Source organism: Lethenteron reissneri, chromosome 21 (genome assembly GCF_015708825.2).
Source record: "Lethenteron reissneri isolate LAM-NWPU_2019-01 chromosome 21, ASM1570882v1, whole genome shotgun sequence".
Classification (NCBI taxonomy): domain Eukaryota; kingdom Metazoa; phylum Chordata; class Hyperoartia; order Petromyzontiformes; family Petromyzontidae; genus Lethenteron; species Lethenteron reissneri.
The window spans coordinates 6,844,592-6,863,927 of NC_083799.1; the positions used below are offsets into that span (position 1 = coordinate 6,844,592).

At 43.8% G+C, this 19,336-nt stretch overlaps 1 protein-coding gene across 1 annotated transcript; it reads left to right on the forward strand.

Annotated features, from left to right (window-relative positions):
- Positions 1-5,201: 5,201 nt before the first annotated feature.
- Positions 5,202-19,239, forward strand: LOC133345148 (protein lifeguard 2-like). The gene is made up of 12 exons (XM_061555655.1): positions 5,202-5,263; positions 9,503-9,953; positions 10,287-10,375; positions 10,532-10,596; positions 11,475-11,528; positions 12,048-12,098; positions 12,617-12,656; positions 13,406-13,443; positions 13,659-13,746; positions 14,188-14,283; positions 15,195-15,248; positions 16,659-19,239. Exons 2-12 carry the CDS (start codon positions 9,548-9,550, stop codon positions 16,803-16,805), a joined length of 1,128 nt encoding a protein of 375 aa, XP_061411639.1. The 5' UTR covers positions 5,202-5,263; positions 9,503-9,547; the 3' UTR covers positions 16,806-19,239.
- The last annotated feature ends 97 nt before the right edge of the window (positions 19,240-19,336 follow it).

Here is a 19,336-nt window from a genome sequence, read left to right on the forward strand (position 1 = left end):
AACAACCAAACAATATGGATTCCTGCAGTCACGAAATCTTCAAATCAAGATTCATTTTATTTGTTAGATGGATGATCCAGTTTATACAGTTTCCTTGATATTTTACAAGGGAGATCCGTCTGATGAGCACAGAAATAACAAAATGAAGACAAGCATCACTTGCAGTGAACAAGTTCTGGGTCTTTAAACAATATAGCACAAACGAGGTATTTAACGTTCATAAACAAAACATTGGAATCACGCTCGTGATGTGCACACTTTTCGTAAGCAGCTTTGAAAACAGCAGTTCATTGGTTCACCTTAATTGAGTACTGCTTCCTCATTTGAGTGATGTATTTGGAGCAATGTCGGTCTTCAAATGTATTAATAGAACGAAATTTAAATATTTATCTAATGATCATCTCTTTCTGCCTCTTGTCCTGCGTCATCACTCCATTGTCTCTCTTTACCTCGTATTTACTATGTTGCCATATGCGCACATTATGTAGCTCTGCAGTAGGATACTTATATTGAATATTCACTCATAGCTGTAGTGGGTATCCCCTTGAGTTTAACTTTGAGAAACAAGGGTCAAAGGTTAATTTTAGTAGTGTATCAATTGCCCAGAAGACGACAATAATTACATAACCTGTTACACCACTGACAAACTCGTGTTTCCATCGTCCTGACGAACATGCATACATTTGTACACGCAATCATTTGTTTCCATTTCAATTTATTTGAGCGTAAAGGCAAACAAGAGCAGTACAAACCATGACATTTAAATAATAACTTCCCATCAGAAATAGTGCAGGCTGGAAAACCATGCGTTTCAAACCACGCAAAAAAGAACCTTTGCATCAGCATATTTTCAAGTATACTGGTCCTCTTAGGTCACAATCAAAATACATTTGAGCAAGAACTTGTCCACAATTGTCCACTGCATCAGGTCTGTCAGTCGGTCACATTTACCCAAATTTATTTTGATGGTGACCGAATGTACTTAAGGAAACGCTGGTTTTCTTTTGTCATATGCACAGAAGCTGCGCTTGTAATACATTTCTTGTGTTTGTTTAATGTTCAAGTGAAGCACACTACTGGCATGTGACTCGTCCAATAAATTAGGCCTTTCAATGTTTTTGATTCAGGATATCTGTGTGAAGAAATTATGGGTGGCATACTTTTACATTTACGGTAGTGAAAAGCAAATTTACGTTCATCAGCTTTTATTTATTCAACAGACCGACGCAAGTCATGCTGCCAGAGCTTTTCGGCACAGTGATGGCTACGAAGCATTTTCTTTATACAGTATTTGTGATTCTTTCACAACAGATGATTAATTTAATACTCGGTACACATAAAACGTCACAATAGTCACAGAAACTTTGGATGCGAATAGGAAACGCAGACCCGACAGCTTCAAATGTCATCCAGCACAAGTGCAACTGACTGGTTAACGTGCAACGATTTTTACAATCGAGTTTCCATAATCCGCGTGTTTTTTTATGCACGGTATGTTGAACTGCCTTGCCACCGTACATAACCAAACGTGCTCATCAGAGATGCAGGGGGAGGAAAATGCAACAGATATTCGTTGCAACTTTCAGGAACGCATCCCCGACGTAAACTGGTATTTCTGTCATTAAATAATTTAAACAAAACGTGATTTATAGGTGCTTATGACAGCATGTCTGTAGTGACTTGAATGACATGAAAGCCACGAATGAGTACATTTATGTATCGACACCTAAATATATCGTTAAAATACTTTCAACATGAGTTTTAAGACGTGTATATGCTAAAAATAGTCATTTCCTGCTGAAGGGCATTCTGGTCTTCTTTTCAAGAACACCAAATTAAATGAGCAAATGTGGCAAACTGACAGTATCAGTGATGTAGTGATATACTCCTGGAAGGTTTTATCCTAATTAGGACTCATTACCATAGTAGTCTCCAATGCTCACTCTTACAGTCTGCTCTGGGAACCGCTCCTCCGAATAGTACGGTTGGCTAAGTACGGTGCGAAAGAAGTTCAGTGTAAATATGTGAAGTGGCCACATCAGCACCATGGGTGCTCATGCTAACAAAAATGAAATCTGTAAATGACGTGAACCTTTCATAATAGTGCAGGCTCATCCAAAGTAATCTATCATCGCATAATTACTGCTGTCAGTTTGTCACATTTGCTCAAATTTAGTTTGACGGTGATCGAAGCCGAGCCCTGGCCACAATGCACTTCAAGAAATAAGGATGGTTATGTGCATACGCACACATTGCTGTGTTTTTTACACGTGTCCTGTTTGAAAGTTATGGGTTTTCAGCCTGCATTAGTATTCTATTTTGTCATTTACAGATTTGATATCTTGAACGATATGCAATATCCTTTGAGAACACTTGTCTGCTTATGTCTATTCTAAAGTTGCAGATTCATTATCCCCCGGCACGCGCGGACACACTGCAGCTCTGCGCTCGCTCTCCCGCGTATACCGTCACACTAATGTGGCGCTCCGCGGCATGACCGCACCCACGCCTGTGGCGATCTCCTCTCAGCACGCGCACACACGTTGCGGTTCTGCGGTCGCTCTTCCGCGCACACCGTCTCCCCTCGCAGTCGCACCACACGCAAATCGCAGACACCACACCGATGTTCTGAACTAGCGTTTATTTGCGGCGCAAATAAACGCTACCTGGGGGAATATTTCGCGGGAAGAGCCTAGCCGAACTCTGCCTACGTACCCAGTTGCTCACACGTCCTACCACGTGCCTCGAAGCTGCACTCGCTGGCGTCACACGGATGCTGCGAGCGGCTCGAGAGAGCAAGGAGTGGGTCTTGGCGGCCAAGACGTTGAGGGCGAAGGAAAGAGCGAAAATCGCGAAGCCAATCGTGCGCTTACCTGCGCCGTCGCTCCTTTTGACCCTCTCTTCCATGGCCTAATCCCCTCACTTCAAATGGTCGGGATGGCGTTTGTACTGCGCGATAAATCGTGCACCTACCTGTGGTTACCGCCCCCCTGTTACCGTGTCCTCCGTCGAGTGCCACGGTGGCGGTGCAGGCCATTCATTGTCCCTCGTTGCTCTGTCTGGAAGGGCGCCCGGCTGGTGAACACACACCCTGCGAGTGTGTATTCGGTATGGGGGGCGGCAGTGACGCTGTGATTCTCCTGACCTCATGCTCTTCTTGCTTAATATTCCACCCTCAGTCCCCCCCCCCCCAATGTCGTGAATAACTTATTGCGGTTAGCCCAGTGAACCTTTTCTTTCTGCGCCCATACAATTTTAAGCCAATTTAGGGGCACCGCAATGTGACTTGTCCTACGAGGGTCGGCCAATTTCTTGGCACCGGGAAACCGTGGGACTTTCCTGCTAGGGACCCTTCGGATGAAAACCCGTTGCGCCAGGCGATCCCCCGCCAGGGTGCGTGCTCAGGGTGGGGGCCAGGGGGGAATCGCGGCACTTGCGGAGTTGTTCCGCAGCCGTGGCACCACACATGCATTGCTTCTTTTAAATAAAAACTGCAGAACGTAATTGTTGTCATTCGATTCTTGAATCTACTTTGTCTTTTACCGTTTCTTTCGTATTGTCCTTTTGCAGTCGTCTTCGTTCCACTGACCACCTTAAGTTGATATCTGCATACAATTTGAATAAATCATAAAATATCATGCCCTTTTAGATGTATGGGAATGTTGAATCGCTTTACGAATAGCTTGTCTACATTACAGCGTATTGTACAATAGTAATCATGTAGCGATTCTGTGAATTGTTATACAGTAATGCAATTGATTTCACCAACTCAATTTCCCATTGTGGTGAATGTAGCACCTCAGATTTACGTGAATTACATATGTAGTGTGCAAAAAAAAGGTACAAGCAGGAAGCAACGGAGTCGGAATCAATAAATCACGATGGAATGTCCCTCCCACGTTCTATTTCCCCAAGCTTATTTTGGCATAACCTTGCAAAATTAAAGAAACATCAACTTTTAACTTGAACACGTTTAATGGTGCCGTTTTGTTGCTTGCCGTTCGGCGGTTGAACCTGTTGGGCAAAGTGTGATCTCACGACAAAAACAACGCACAATAACAGTACCGTTAATCTATATAAAAGTGAAATTTGTTAATGTGTCTGTTCAAAATGTTTAGCGTACTTCCCGTCATGCAACAAACTTGAAATTTGTCATGTGGGTACTTTCCAGACTGTACACCATGCAAAAATTATAAAAATAGACTTTTGTATATATATTTGGGGGGGGGGGGGTGTGCAATTATGCATTGATTTTGCACGGCAAGTGAGTTGTGACGTCACATCTGTCATGTGACCCATATGCCTGCTGTCACCCCCCCCCAACCGTCCGCGGCTAAAGTGAAATACAAATGTGTTGCAGGTCTAAGGCGTTCAGCATTGGTTTATTATTTCAGTCGTTTACTGCCGTACGCACCCTGAAAGTTGTGTCAGCAGCAAGCGCGTGTATGTGTACCTATGGACGCGCGTGCGTTTGCGTGTGGGGAGCGGTAGTGTCGTGCTTAGCGCGCTACGATACGAACCCGGCGACCAGAGTTTGATTCCTGCTCACGGCCACCACCGGTGACGATTATTCGAACCGGTCCTGAGCCTCCCCTAGATCGACTCAGCCTCAAACGAGTAACTGGTGTGTGAACATCGCCACTGGGGAGACAAAGGCGGCCGGGCGTGATGAATCCAAGTCCCAGGCGAAGCCGGTTAGTAAAGCTAGCCCATAATACTGGTAGGAACCTCCTGGTTACACCCACAGGGGATTATTGTGTCCGTCCGTCGTGCCGGGAAGGGCTGGGTGGGGAGGGGAGGATGGGGAGGGGCTGGGTGGGGAGGGTGGGGAGGGGCTGGGTGGGGAGGGTGGGGAGGGGCTGGGTGGGAGGGGTGGGGAGGGGCTGGGTGGGAGGGGTGGGGAGGGGCTGGTCACCCCGTGGTGCCCTTATAAACCTCAACGTTTAAACTACTCACGCCGGCTTGTGCCCACCCTCACAGTCGGGCATATTTGCGGAATACACCACGCCGCCGTTGACCCTGGCCATTGACCGAGCAACCCAACGTTCCTACCAGCTCCCTCCGCAGGAATGTGTTATAGGGCTCGTCGCACATCGCGCTAACCGCTACGCCACCGCTCCCCCGAGCACCACTCCACGTGTCGAAAGAGAAAAAAACACGTGGGGGGGGGGCGGAGCCGGAAGTCTTCCGGAAGTGACGCGCGCGCTGTACGCGCCCACCGCGCGGTGTCCCGTCACTGCAGACTCGAGCCCGCACGCGCGCGGTAAGATTAACTCCCCCCCTCCTCCCCCCTTCAAACTCGATAAAAACAAAATATACATACATAACCTCACATTTTAAAGACACGTTAAATACATACTGAGCTGATGTCGTTGCGCGGTTTTTTTTAGTAGTTCACCGGACGCGTGAATGTTGTGTTGTTTATCCCGCGGACCAATGGGGAGCGGCGTTACTGGCGCGTTGCGGAATGTTGTGGAAGGTCGGCGTTGGGGTTGAATATGCCTCCGGTATTATTTTAAAAGACATTTCTAACTATTCCGTGGGTTGTTTTGATTTGATTAGTGCTCGCGAGGATTAGTAGGGTTCGACACGAAACTGCACGGGGCTCATAGAGCAACGCTGCGGCTGGAGGAGGAATCCGATGAGGCATGACGCTCTCATGTCCAGTATGGACGGGTGAGCAGGTTACAACAGCTAAGGATAGAGAAACAACGATAGGAGTGCACAATTTAGAGAATGGTAAGCAAGTCACTAAATACAATTAAGTTATGAGCTGAGCCTGATTGAGCAAGATTGGGCAAGGCAGTAAAAACAGCAGCAAACCCGTCCCAGACCACACCAAGACGACACACAGTACCTCAATAAAACGGCACATTAAAATGTAACTATCGATACGCAGGTAATTATCAACGTTACAAATCAAATTTGCAAATGTGACACGCATTGACCGTCATGTAGCAGAGAAGCCATCTCTCTACCATGCATTCGTGTGATGTAATTCAGTGGGTTAATGAGAAGTACACGTCCAGCCCTTTTTTGTAAAGCCACTGTTGGCGGGTGAGGGCCTCTCCGCACCGTATCGGTCACCTGGTTTGACTTGCCACGTTGGTCAATCCGCATTTTTTTTGTTTGTATTCAAAATTTCACCTGGATAATACCTTGAGATGGTTCTAATTTGCAAGGGTGTCCAGGGTGTCAATTTTACACACAGCCATTAGCACGTTTGGCTACGTGCGGTGAGAAAGAAGTTCAACATACATACGCCATGACACAAACATTTAAAATCCATGGATTGTATGCGTTTATGCAATGAACATTGTACCCAGTCAGATACATACTAAACGCATTATACTGGTAGGAACCTCCTGGTTACACCAGCCCACAGGGGATTATTGTGTCCGTCCGTCGTGCAGGGAGGGGCTGGGTGGGGAGGGAGGGGCTGGGTAGGGCTGGGTGGGGAGGTGGGGTTGGGTAGGGAGGGAGAGTGGGGCTGGGTGGAGAGGGAGGATGGGGCTGGGTGGGGAGGGAGGGTGGGGCTGGGTGGGGAGGGAGGGAGGGTGGGGCTGGGTGGGGAGGGAGGGTGGGGCTGGGTGGGGAGGGAGGGTGGGGCTGGGTGGGGAGGTGGGGTTGGGTAGGGAGGGAGAGTGGGGCTGGGTGGAGAGGTAGGGTGGGGCTGGGTGGGGAGGAAGGGTGGGGCTGGGTGGGGAGGGAGGGTGGGGCTGGGTGGGGAGGGAGGGTGGGGCTGGGTGGGGAGGGAGGGTGGGGCTGGGTGGGGAGGGAGGGTGGGGCTGGGTGGGGAGGGAGGGTGGGGCTGGGTGGGGAGGGAGGGTGGGGCTGGGTGGGGAGGGAGGGTGGGGCTGGGTGGGGAGGTGGGGTTGGGTAGGGGGAGAGAGTGGGGCTGGGTGGAGAGGTAGGGTGGGGCTGGGTGGGGAGGAAGGGTGGGGCTGGGTGGGGAGGGAGGGTGGGGCTGGGTGGTGGAGGGAGGGTGGGGCTGGGTGGGGAGGGAGGGTGGGGATGGGAGGGTGGGGCTGGTAGGGTGGGGAGGGAGGGTGGGCTGGGAGGGTGGGGAGGGAGGGTGAGGAGGGAAGGTGGGGCCATATCTGCGGAATACACCACGCCGACGTTGACCCTGGCCATTGACCGAGCAACCCAACGTTCCTACCAGCTCCCTCCGCAGGAATGTGTTCTTGTTCACAATGCATACTCACTGCTCACCACGTAGCCCCGAAACATGCAGCATACGTTGATTTCAGTAGTTAATGCGAGTCATTTAAACTAGATAATAGCGCCTGAGGAGGACATCTGTATTACCAGGGAATCCTCGTCAAGAATGACTTGTGAAGCAAGGCACGTTAAAGGGTGAACTATTTGTTTAATATAACCTCAGTTACAATGTGTTTTGTTTAAAACAAGACAATATTTGTCAAAAGCTACCCAGTAGCCAATGTGCTTATGCAAAACATTAGCATTTCGTGCAGAAGTGCATTGTCTTCCTCTTGTTTTGCATTATAAAAATAAATTTGGCGAATGTGACTAATTTACAGCAGCAGTGATGCAGTTATTGACAACTTTGGACCAGTTTCGTCCGAATCAGGATTCATTGCAGTTTGGTCCCAATATGTTTTCTGGCAGGGAAATCGGCCATATTATTGACGTGGGTTGATTGTCGTATTCACTTGCATTGTATCCGCTGGTATTGTAATGTAAGAGCTGAATTGGCATTGTTTATAATGTTCATGATTTATAATGATTCATAATAAACTTAGTATAAGTACTATTTTTAATAGGTGTACTGCATTTGTATGTTTGAGCATTCTATTTCATTAGTTTAGTGCATAATTGTTATTTACTTGTTGGTTATAGTCGTTCGTAATGTAATATTTATAGAGTACTGTACTGTATCGCCATTTCAGAGACCACAACGTGTCTCAGTGGGCACTCGTTTAATGTAATACGCTGAAGTGAAATGTCACCATGGGGACATCATTTAATTTACTACAACATGTGTATGCCAGCAAATATCTGCTGGGAACGTTGTGTACAACCCATCTAATTACGTGGAATACTTGCTATATTTCTGTGTTACAAATGAGGAATGTCTTGGGGTTGGGTCAGTGGTAAACGTGATAAGACACAAAAGCTCCATTGTCCAGAATGTTCGTTTTTGTCACGAGTCTGGGGGATTATGAGGATAATGTTGGAATTATGTATGATTGTGAGTGGCCATCTGTGCAGATGATACAGAAACCACTATCAAAAGTGCGTTACCAATTGTATCAATGTGAAACAAGCATGGGTTACTGAAAATAAATATGATGTACACCATGTTCTAAATATGGGTATCTGGTTTTTCCAGGATATGCCTCGAATGTAAATTGACAGAACTCAGTGTAAGCAAACACGTGTGAATCGACGAGATGTGGGGTACTACATATGATTTTTATTTTTAAAATCTCATTTGCTGTTGCACTCATAAATACCTACATTTATTGGCTTGGTGACATTGTTAGTTTAATGTTAGCATGTAGGCAAATATTTTTTTACTTGCGCCTCGTCAGAGTATGGATTCCTGCAGTCACGAAAACTTAATATCTAGATAGAGACTAATCTCACGAGTTGTATACGTGGCATTTATCTATCCAAGGCCTTTACGTGTTTGTAAGTTCCAGTAAAGTCTCTTACCGTGATACGAGGGCATGAAGCTCATTACACACATGCCCTACTGATGATGAGTCATGAAAACAGTTTGAGCTTCGGACTTAGTGGTACCTCCAGCTGCCTGTTTAGGTATCCCGCAATGTGCGCCTGCTCTTCAGGAGGAGGTTTAGCAATTAACCGATTAAAAATGTTTCCATTGGCTGACCTAGCATGCAGAGGAGTGCCAGGGAAAGTGAATCACACGCTCTGCTGGTTATTGTATTATTGCACTTGCTAACCCATGAAAGTTATTGAACTGGAAGAGAGCAATGCTGCATGATGGCTGATGTCATAGTTTGTCCCATGGTGCATGTATCAGTCCATTAGAGGGCAAGCTTTTATCATCAAGTTGGATATCCATCAGGCATGCCCTCAGAAATATATTCATCACACATACCCTCAGAAATTGAGTTTATTTGCTCCTCAACTTAACACATAAGACCCTTGATTTTTTATTTAATTGACTGGCAGTGAATGATAGTGTTCCTCTAAAAGTTCTATGTGTTTATAAGTCTCTCTTGGTTTTTATGTTAGGAGGGGGAGGCTCAACGCTGTAGGATGTGGGTAACATCTCAATCTCAGAGATGTCCTCGGTGACATCAGCCGCATGCCAGCCAGAATTTTTGTTTGAGAATATAGCATGACACTATCTTTGTATATGGAGAGGGTACTACTCAACTCCCATTGTATTGACTTTTACAGGGAGTAAGGAGGTGAGGGCCACTTTGACCACCATGAAATGTACATTCTTACCACCACCGTGCGACCTATTAATGTGTTTTTGTTTGTGTGTTGGTCTCTGCAGATAGTGTTGCTGGTTTCTGCACATTCAAACCATTGTTACCTAGCAATGGCCACACCCAGTGCACCTCCACCCGAATATTACGGCAACAACCAGCCGGGATACCCTCCTCCTTATCAGCCGGGCGCGTACTCCAACCCTGGCGTCCAGCCTGGAAACTTTCAGCCACCAGCAGGCCAGCCATGGGTGTACCCGGTCCCACAGCCCGGGGGATATCCTTCCCCCCAGCCGGGGGGATACCCACCACCACAGTCTGGGGGATACCATCAATCGCAGCCTGAAGGGTTGTCGTCCCCCCAGGGAGGAGGTTATCCACCACCCCAGCAGGGGGTCTACCCTGGGTTCTTCCTGCCATCACCACAGCAGCAGGGAGGGTATCCTGGACAGCCGCAGCCACCGTTCGTACCCCCCACCATACCACTGCACCCGTCCTTTGGAGGCATGCAGAGTCCTGGTGAGTGTGGAGCCCCTGTTAGTTGAACCAGCCAAACTGTCATTTTTTTTTTTTACACTGCTTGTATTTGGAAAAAAGTGGAAAAATATGTGTTTATGACATGTTCTTATTTTTTATCATATGCTTTATCACTTTTAATTTGGTATAGTGTATATATGTTATAATAGTGGCATAAGTGCCCATGCTCTAATGTACTTTAAAGATTGGATTGTGAGAGAAATGTAAGTTAGTCCTCAATGAGTCCTCTCTTAATATCGAATTATATCTACAATTCTCTGTTATATGTCTACCTTACCCCAACCCTACATCCCTTATTCAAAAACACCCCATTAGGGTATGGTGGGGTTACCATTGAGGGTGAGGAGGATGGGGATATGGGCACCTGGGATGATCGTAATGTGCGCCGTGTGTTCGTCCGTAAGGTATGTATGTTTGCGTGTGTACACTTGTATAACGCAACACACTTCCCACAAATGTGTCGCTAAGTACTCGCGTGTATTCATGCTGGCAGGATTTATGTTTACATTTTCGTATTGTGCTTAAGTCGTAAAAAAAAACATTTGTGTGCATGTGTGCAGGTGTACACCATCCTGATGCTACAGCTGCTGGTCACTTTTGGCATCGTGGCTGTGTTCACTTTCAAGTGAGCCTTTGCATAGCAATCACCTGTATCTCTGCCCTGGTGGCAGGAGGTGCTTCCTTTGTTTGACAGTTTTGTCTTAAGCAGCCGCTGACAGTTGCTTGCCCCCATTAGGTCTAGACTGATGCATCGTTTCCCAAGTGATCAGTATATGCCATTGTCAAACTTTATTTTAACATCGTGTTTTTTTGTTAAAAAAACTAATTCATATGGCACATTTGTGCACGTGACAACTTGATTTGTTTGGCTATGTTAGTTGGTCGAGTTAGAGCTCTGATTTACATTTTATTCACATGATCTAACCAACATTTTTTCACGTATCATATGCCATTCACTATTATGGTGATATAAGTTAATATTCAAATATGTTATCGTCCCTTGTTCATATGCTTAAAATGTCACTTAAATACTCTTTGATCTCATATGTGTGGTTTATATATCGGTTCCAACATTAATGTTACTCGTAAAGTTAATTTAATAGCAAAACATTGCATTTGCAGTTTTATAAAATTATCTGTAAAGTGGGGTCAAACAACCCCCCAGGACTGGTACAGAGTGTGGAGTGAAGTTCCACCAGTGGCTTGACAAAAGCATTGAACATTATGAAAATTTCAAACTAATTTCATGCCTTGTTAATACATATCAAATAATGTTGAGGAACACATGTTGCAACTACTATAATGTACCTGCAATTAACATAAACATTACGTAAACAAATGTATTTAGTTGAAATCACTGCTCATAAGCGTAGACAATATACACATTCCAGTTGACATTGAAACAATTGCGAACAAAGCACACTTTGCGTTGTTGTGTGATAAAAAATATATTTACATTGTCTGAGACATTAACCTGATAGAATCTACTGTGCTTTTCTCCAGTGAATCAGTGGAGAGGTTTGTGAGACGGACACCAGCCATTTACTGGACCTCATAGTAAGTTGCTATTTTCAGTGAGCTAATAACATACACTGACATTTTATACACAGGTATGTTTTAAAATGTTATTATGTTTAAGTAAGAGAGTGAACACTGATGCTATGAAAATTTAGCTGAGAAACGGTGTGAATATTGAGAGGATACTTTTAATAATCATAATTATTGTGTCTGCAATTTACCATCATGTATTGTATCATGCATTTCCTTTATTTAATCGGATGAAATTTCGGTCTGTTGAGACGTGATAAATTTCCTCTTTTAGCAAAGGAGACCTGGATTACATCAGGTGATGTCGAATATAACTAAATAAAATTATAAGAACAAATGTAGACTAAATTTAATATATGAATACAAATTTGAACATAGCTAAGTAAAAAAGGTTAACAAAGTGTCGGTGAGATCATCTTTTGTCATTGCCTCATGTCACTAGCACTCGCTATCAAGCAGTCTGGGAGGTTAATTTATGTTCGCGCGATCAGCGTGTGTCAATGACTGTTCCCCGTGTCTTCTCCCTAGTGGCGTGTTCTTCGTCACGTACCTGGTGCTCATTTGCTGTACCAAGGCAAGGTTAGAATTTAGATTTTGCATATTCTGGGAGCGTTTCATAATTTGAACGTGTAAAAATATGCTGGATGCTGCTGAGGTTCTGGGTTTGAATTATAGGCAGCCACCAGTGGTTAAACTGGGTTCTCAAGTGTAGGCTCAGCATCGTCACCAATGACTGCACAAAAATGCCATGTAAAATGTTTTGCCCTTAATTTGGTGAAATCGCAGCTCTTGAGAAAAATAAATTTTGGTTATTCTGGCTGTGAGAACAATATGAGATTGACTGACAAGTGACAAGTAACCTCAGGTTGTATGGGAAAGTGTAACCCCTTCTGATATGGCCAATTAAAGGCATTTCTGGCAAAGTCCTGTTAACGTTTTCCACACGTGTACTCTGACGCACACTATGTTCTGCTCTGCATGCAGTCTTTGTCTCATTACATAATTCTAAAAGCACAGTTGGAATAAAGTATGGAGAAAATATACAAAAACTATATTTATAAAGCATTAAAATATATGATCGTTTTATATTTTGACAGGAGAATGTTTCCTCTCAACTACATCTTGCTGTCTGTGTTTGTAAGTACTTTGGTTTTATTATTTTAATTCACGATATTCGGGATACTTTGAGATTATTTATCAAGACAGTTAATTAATTAAGTGTATTATTTTATTTAAACATCTGTTATATCAAACACCAGGTCATGAAAAATGGTTGCAAAAATGTCAGTTATATGATCTAGTTAATTTATAAACCAAGATTACAAATTTCGTGTGAAAATATTGTTTGTTATACAAATTGGCCTGAATGTGTTGTGAATATTTAATAAGTATTTGAGAAAGTGTTTACATAACGTTAATAGTTGACTTTGCATTTGTTTATATGCTGCTTTATTCATTTGGGAAAAAAATTTGGTTTATAAATCTTGATTTGAAGCTTTCGTGACTCCAGGAATCCATACTCTTCGGTTCTTTCGGTAAAGAAATAATATAAAACAAATCACGACGTTTCGATCGCAACACAAGCAATCTTCATGGTTTATAAAGATGATACTTTTTACTAATTAAATTGTAATATCACCTCCTACTTAGTAGGACCCTCCTGAAAAATATTTTGAGACTCGGTGAGGTTTTCCTGGGTAAATAAGCGTAATAATCAAATTTGTGTATTGAAAATGTATTACATATACTGTTTATGTCTGCTGAATAGCACACTGTGATGACTGGATGCATATCCAGATGACCACAGTGGGCCCTGAGAGACCAAGGCTTTTGTTGAACGTATTAAAGAGGCCTGTATCAATGTACCTCCCCCTACCCCTTGACAGACGCTGGCCATGGCTTACATGACGGGGATGCTAGCCAGGTGCTCAGAATCTGAACACTCATGCATGCCCACAATTAAATTGCATTGCTGTATCCTCACACTCTTGCAGCGTTATTCTCATAAAAAAAAAAGACTAAATATCAATTATTGTCAACATTGTATGATGTACTACAGACGCTTAGCTTTTATCACAAGCCCTATTTTTGAAGACAAAGGTACTGATGTTGTAAATCTGTCATGCTGGGTGTGAGCAGTTACTACAGTACCAAGTCGGTTCTCATGTGTCTGGGCATCACGGCAATGGTGTGTGCAGCAGTCACCCTCTTCTGCTTCCAGACCAAGGTACAGTTTGGCCTTTTTCTAAAATTCCTGTTCCCATAAGTTCGCAACTGGGATTGAACAGTTGCACGGTGGTTCACACAATGTGCTATGAACCTGGCAACTTGAATTTCTATTCCCGACCGTGGCTGTCATCAGTGGAAAGTGATATCTGAACCAGTCTCGAGGTGCCCCCTTTACCAACCCTGCACTGACCAACGTAGGTGAAATATAGTCAAACAACACCCATGACATGGGGAGGTCTGCATCCAGCATTGCCTTGGCAAAGGGCTGAAAATTAAGTCCACAGCATTCAATTCTGAGAATATTTTAATTCTAGATATCTCCAAGTTGTAGGTTAAGATTGATATACAGTTTATTAGATGTTGATACGCATCTGAAATCTTGTCACTGCATCGCAGCACATTGGTTTGAGATTGTGCGTGTGTGCATGCGTTTCCACAGTTTGACTTCACATCATGCCACGGCCTCATGTTCGTATTGTCCATGGCTCTCCTCCTGACTGGGCTGGTGGCTGTCTTCACTGTGCCATTTGGATACGTGAGTCCAACACATAGCATGCATTCTATACCATAGGGACTGACTGATGTGGCCAATATTGTCCTCTTACACATCTACACGTAGTCTAGTTTCGAGAACAATGTCAAACAAGAAGTTATCTCTAATGGTAGGCTTGTCATTCCATTTCAAGGTTAGCCTGTCTTAGTGTCATTCATATAATAAAAATGCTGTTTTCATAGAAATATTGACATTATTCCTAACTCAAACAATAGTTGATATTAAATATCACTTTTATTATGAATAACATTTAAAAGTGTAGCAAAACTATGCAGGTAATTACATACTCTTAGGTTCTTTCGGTAAAGTCTCGTAGGTAAAAAAATAAAATAAAAATTACAATTAATATATCACGACGTTTCGATTGCAACAGAAGCAGTCGTCCTCAGGCGGAAAAAATTATCCAGCAGTGGAACTGCTGAACTAGCGAGAGAGCTGTTACAACAAGAGGTTATTTATGTGGCGTTGGGCAAGCAAGCGGGGTCTGAGCTGGAAAGGTATTCCATCCCCAGACGCAAGCATGTCAGTTGCGTTAATGGGGGAGATTACGGAGAGAGATTAGGGAGAGAGTTTAGCATGAAATGAGCTTCCGTAGCCACATAAGAGTATCATCCCCGCATATGCGCACAACAGCAGAGTACATTGAAGATTAACATTATGTTAATGGGGGCTTATTAAGTTAATGTTATGTCTATGTGTAACACAAGCTGCGACGCTGCCAACTGCGCTGTGAGGCAAGCGCGTGCACACACGAGAACCATCGCAATGGTGGTCGCGCCAGTGAGACACAGAGCCCATCACACAGCCAGAACCAGCATATGCCGTAACTGCTGAATGTGTTATATATCGTAAACCAGGAGTTGTTGTAAGGGATGAGCCACGTGTGTCCGCAGATCCCCTGGATACAGACGGTATATGCAGGCCTGGGCGCTGTGGTTTTCACTTTGGTGAGCTTTTGATCCTCATGTCCTACCATATCCCTAGAGGCAGAAAATAAAATATTATGTTTATAATCTGTTCCAGCTTCGCCAAATATGCAAAGACCTATCTTCTCATAATACTTTCTTGTCGAACTTGATATGCAAAATTACTAATCTGCAGATTTTGCACGGTGATTGCGTTGTGAATGTGCCCATTAAATATCTCCAGAGATGGAGAGGTTCTCAAAAAAGTGTTCGGTCATCAATTATATTACGTTGCATTGCTTTTATTTTTTGTATTGATATTGGTTATTGTTGTGCCGCATGAAAACTAAAAATAAAATTTCATGAGAGCCACTTACACGTACAAGTGTTGGGGAATAGAATGTGATAATAGACGTGCATACCTTTGGGCTGGAGTAGAACGTTGTGTAACGTTGTAACTTCATGGCATCGGGGTGCACTTTTTTAGTTTTGAGAGCATATTTACACCTGCTACATGGACTGCATGTTGTGCCATTTCATGCGAGCCATTGATGTTGAAGGTTACCGATTACAAGTGCAGTGTTTTTATTTCATGCAGACCACTTGTTCTTTTTCTCCTGTGTCACTTTTATTTAACAGATCTCTTCGTGTTCGACACCCCGTAACTCCGTCGTGTTTTTCCCGCTTGCGCTGCTCACCTGCTTCGCTCCGCTTCCTCTCTCTCTCAGACTCTCCACGGCTTGCTTCCTCTCTCTCTCCTAGTCTCTCCACTGCTAGCCTGTTCTCTCTCTCACTCTCCTAGCCTCTCCACTGCTAGCCTGTTCTCTCTCTCACTTTCCTAGTCTCTCCACTGCTAGCCTGTTCTCTCTCTCACTCTCCTAGCCTCTCCACTGCTAGCCTGCCTGTCACGCTCTGCTCACTTTGCTCTCTCTGCTGCTGGCCTACCACTACACACTGATAACTTCCCACCGTACACTCCGCTAGCCTCTCCACTGCTAGCCTATTACTATACACTCGGATAGCTTCTCCACTGCGAGCATCTCACTATATCTTCTGCTAGCTTCTCTACTGCTAACCTTCCACTATATACTACTTTGCTAGCTTCTCTACTGGTAACTATACGCTCTGCTAGCTTCTCTATCTTTCCTCTTCTCTTCACTGCGACCAACTCCACTTTCTCTCGCGCTCCCGTATATAACCCCCTCCTCATCGTCTCAATCTCCGGTCTGCCTGGCGTCTGTTCCGCACCTACATTTGCAGCCAACCAATCAACTGCTATGCATCTTAATGAGCCGTCTCCTTTCCGTTGCTCCCTCTAACAAGCTATGGCACACATTCATCAATAATTCTTTACTCCCAACTTTTTTTTTTGCAGTAAGCTCTTAATTGAATTCACAGCAAATGTTCTTGCTGGTCACCTCTTCCTTACTTTTCTTCCACACGCCTTTGCAGTTCCTGGCCTTCGACACACAGCTGTTGCTGGGCAACCGGCGACACTCGATCAGCCCCGAGGAGCATGTTTATGGCGCGCTCAGCCTCTACATGGACATTGTGTACATCTTCACCTTCATGCTGCAGCTCTTCGGTACCCGCGATTGACCGTCATCTTAACTCCTCCACTTGCCATGCCCTGCTACCTGCGTGCAAGGTGCATGCCTGCTGGTCAGTCCATCAGTTGATCAGGTGTTGTCATGTGCAAGCATAAGTAGCAATTTCCGGTACTTACTACCCCTCATTCACCCACTCCAGTTGTTCCTGGCCAGTACTTTCGACCACCAGAGGGGAGCTTGTGTATAAAATTGTCCTCATTCGGATGTGGTAGTAAAATGTATCTGTTAGTATATGGGATTGTCCGATGGGAGTTGTGGTGAGCCACATGTGTAGTTTGAAGGATGTAGTGCTAATGTTTAAGTCTCAGTGTTTATACTCTAGAGATATTATTGTTCAGCGAATTGATGCAATGCTTATCATTCGTGCAACTGGAATAAGCAAGTATATATATCTCCAACATACCAGCATTGTCATTACAGCATTTGTAAAACATGCAGTGTGTTTATCGATGTTTATAATTTCAAAAATCCTACTTGTAGTAGCTTAAGACATGAATTGGTACTGTAGGCTTTGTGTTTTATGCAGTTGTCCACTTGGTTACATTTAGTTTATATTAATTTATTTGTTTGACTTACTGAAGAACGTATATGTCGAGAGGGTAGTAGTGCCATTGATTAAGTTTACTTAAAATTCATATATACACATGCAAACTGAAGTATACCCTTGAGCTTTGAAGTGTGCTCACAAAATAAAAAAACAAATCTTAGCCTGATCAAACATTTTGGTTGCTTGGAACAAATTCAGAAATCTTTCCGATCACTGATGTTGCTCCTGTGGTGTTTATAGTCAATTTAGAGAAATATGCTCATTCGCCCCATATCGAAAGACCACTGCAATGAAGCAGGTGACGTTTGTTTAAGTTTGTGCAAGATTCATTTAGCATCTGTGATCTCGGGACAACCCCGTCAGATCCATACCCTGTCACTTTTTCCTAGTCAAATGTAATTTTGGCATGGACTTCTGCAGATAAGCAGCTGTGCAGTGTAATAATGAATCTTATGTATATTGGGGTTCTCTGCTCATCCAAAGTCCCAGTGATTTTTTTCGGAGGTTTTAATTGACGAATGAGCACAACGGGTTAACTAGTATGTGCTGGTGGTGGGTGGATGTTAACAAGATGCTGGGGTGGGACAAGCTTTTATCACGTGACTCGTAGAAAGCAAGAGTGTTGTGTGACTCAATCTGTTTTGCAGCCAGATGAAATACACGCTTCTAACTTTATGGTACAAATCTTGTACACTTGTCATGGCCGATACCTATCTTAAATCCCCTTGCCCATTCCTCCCCAGTCTCTAGCATGATGAGAAGTAATTTAAACACCCAGAAGAAGCAGTCTAGTCAACCCAAAGGCATCATTTCTTTTGAGATGGCATTTTGCCATCGCATTTAAGGCAGAGCGTTTCCTGCTGTGAATGGCTTCGCAAGTTTAGGTATAGCATGCGTGTGCAGTAGACAACAAACACGTTTGAACAGACCACTTAATGCTATTATGCTTCTCAGCTTAGATCGTCACCCACACGCGCCAGTGTTTGGGGTGCACAACCCGATATTAGACATGCATAACTTCCTTATATCGTGATGCACTTTTTTTGTCAGTAGAGGATAGATTTACACTTCTACAGGTACTGCATGCTGATACAGAAAAGCCAGTCTCAAGACCGAGATAAGCTATGTAAACTGTGCAATGCATTATGAAAGTGTTCCTGGTGTAGATATGGCATAGGTTCAGTGATGAGCAACTCCAGGCCCTTATGAGCCACAGTCCCACTTTTAACATCAATGAACAGGTGGTTGAATAATGGCATAAAGCTTTCGTGACTGCAGGAATTCATATTCATTGGGTCTTTCGGTAAAGTCACGTAGATGGTTCAAAGAGTATAACAAAAAACTAAGTTTCGATCCAAACACAAATGATCGTCATCCTCCTGATGTCATAGTTTTTTGTTATTTTCTATAAACCATCTACGTGACTTTACCAAAAAGACCCAATGAATAGGTGGTTGAATGTGAAGTGATGTGTGGATCAGTAGGCATGGGGTTGCTTTTGCCAATTTAATATAACAGAGCCCTGTTACAGATGTGAAATTTTACTTGAGATTTTTTTCTTGCCGTATAGTATGACTTTAAAGGTAAATTATTCTTGGTGGTAGAAATTAAATGTAGCAGCTGCATTTTTTAATCAGTCACTTGGCTTCAAGAATATCAATCGACAGATCTGCCCAACTGTTATCTGTTGTAGTCGTCACACCATTATACATGTTGTGGGGTCTATATTGAGACTGAATGATGCAGCTTGTTGCATTTACATTGGCTGTGCTCATATGAAAATAATGAGTCAATGTAAATAGTCACTGTTATTTCAAAACTGATGCTGTGTATTAAACTGTTGGATGACTTCATCGCGAATAACTTGTCATTTGACTCAATTTTGATTCTGAGATGTTTTTACTTCCAAAGAATGTGTGTTCACGGCATATATTAAGAAGCTGAAATGAAACCCATTATATGGAATTATAACC

Coding starts and splice junctions, on each gene's coding strand:
- LOC133345148 (XM_061555655.1), top strand. CDS start 9,548: ATGGCCACACCCAGTGCACCTCCACCCGAATATTACGGCAACAACCAG. Junction 10,597..11,474: donor GTGGCTGTGTTCACTTTCAA/GTGAGCCTTTGC, acceptor GCTTTTCTCCAG/TGAATCAGTGGAGAGGTTTG. Junction 14,284..15,194: donor TCACTGTGCCATTTGGATAC/GTGAGTCCAACA, acceptor GTGTGTCCGCAG/ATCCCCTGGATACAGACGGT.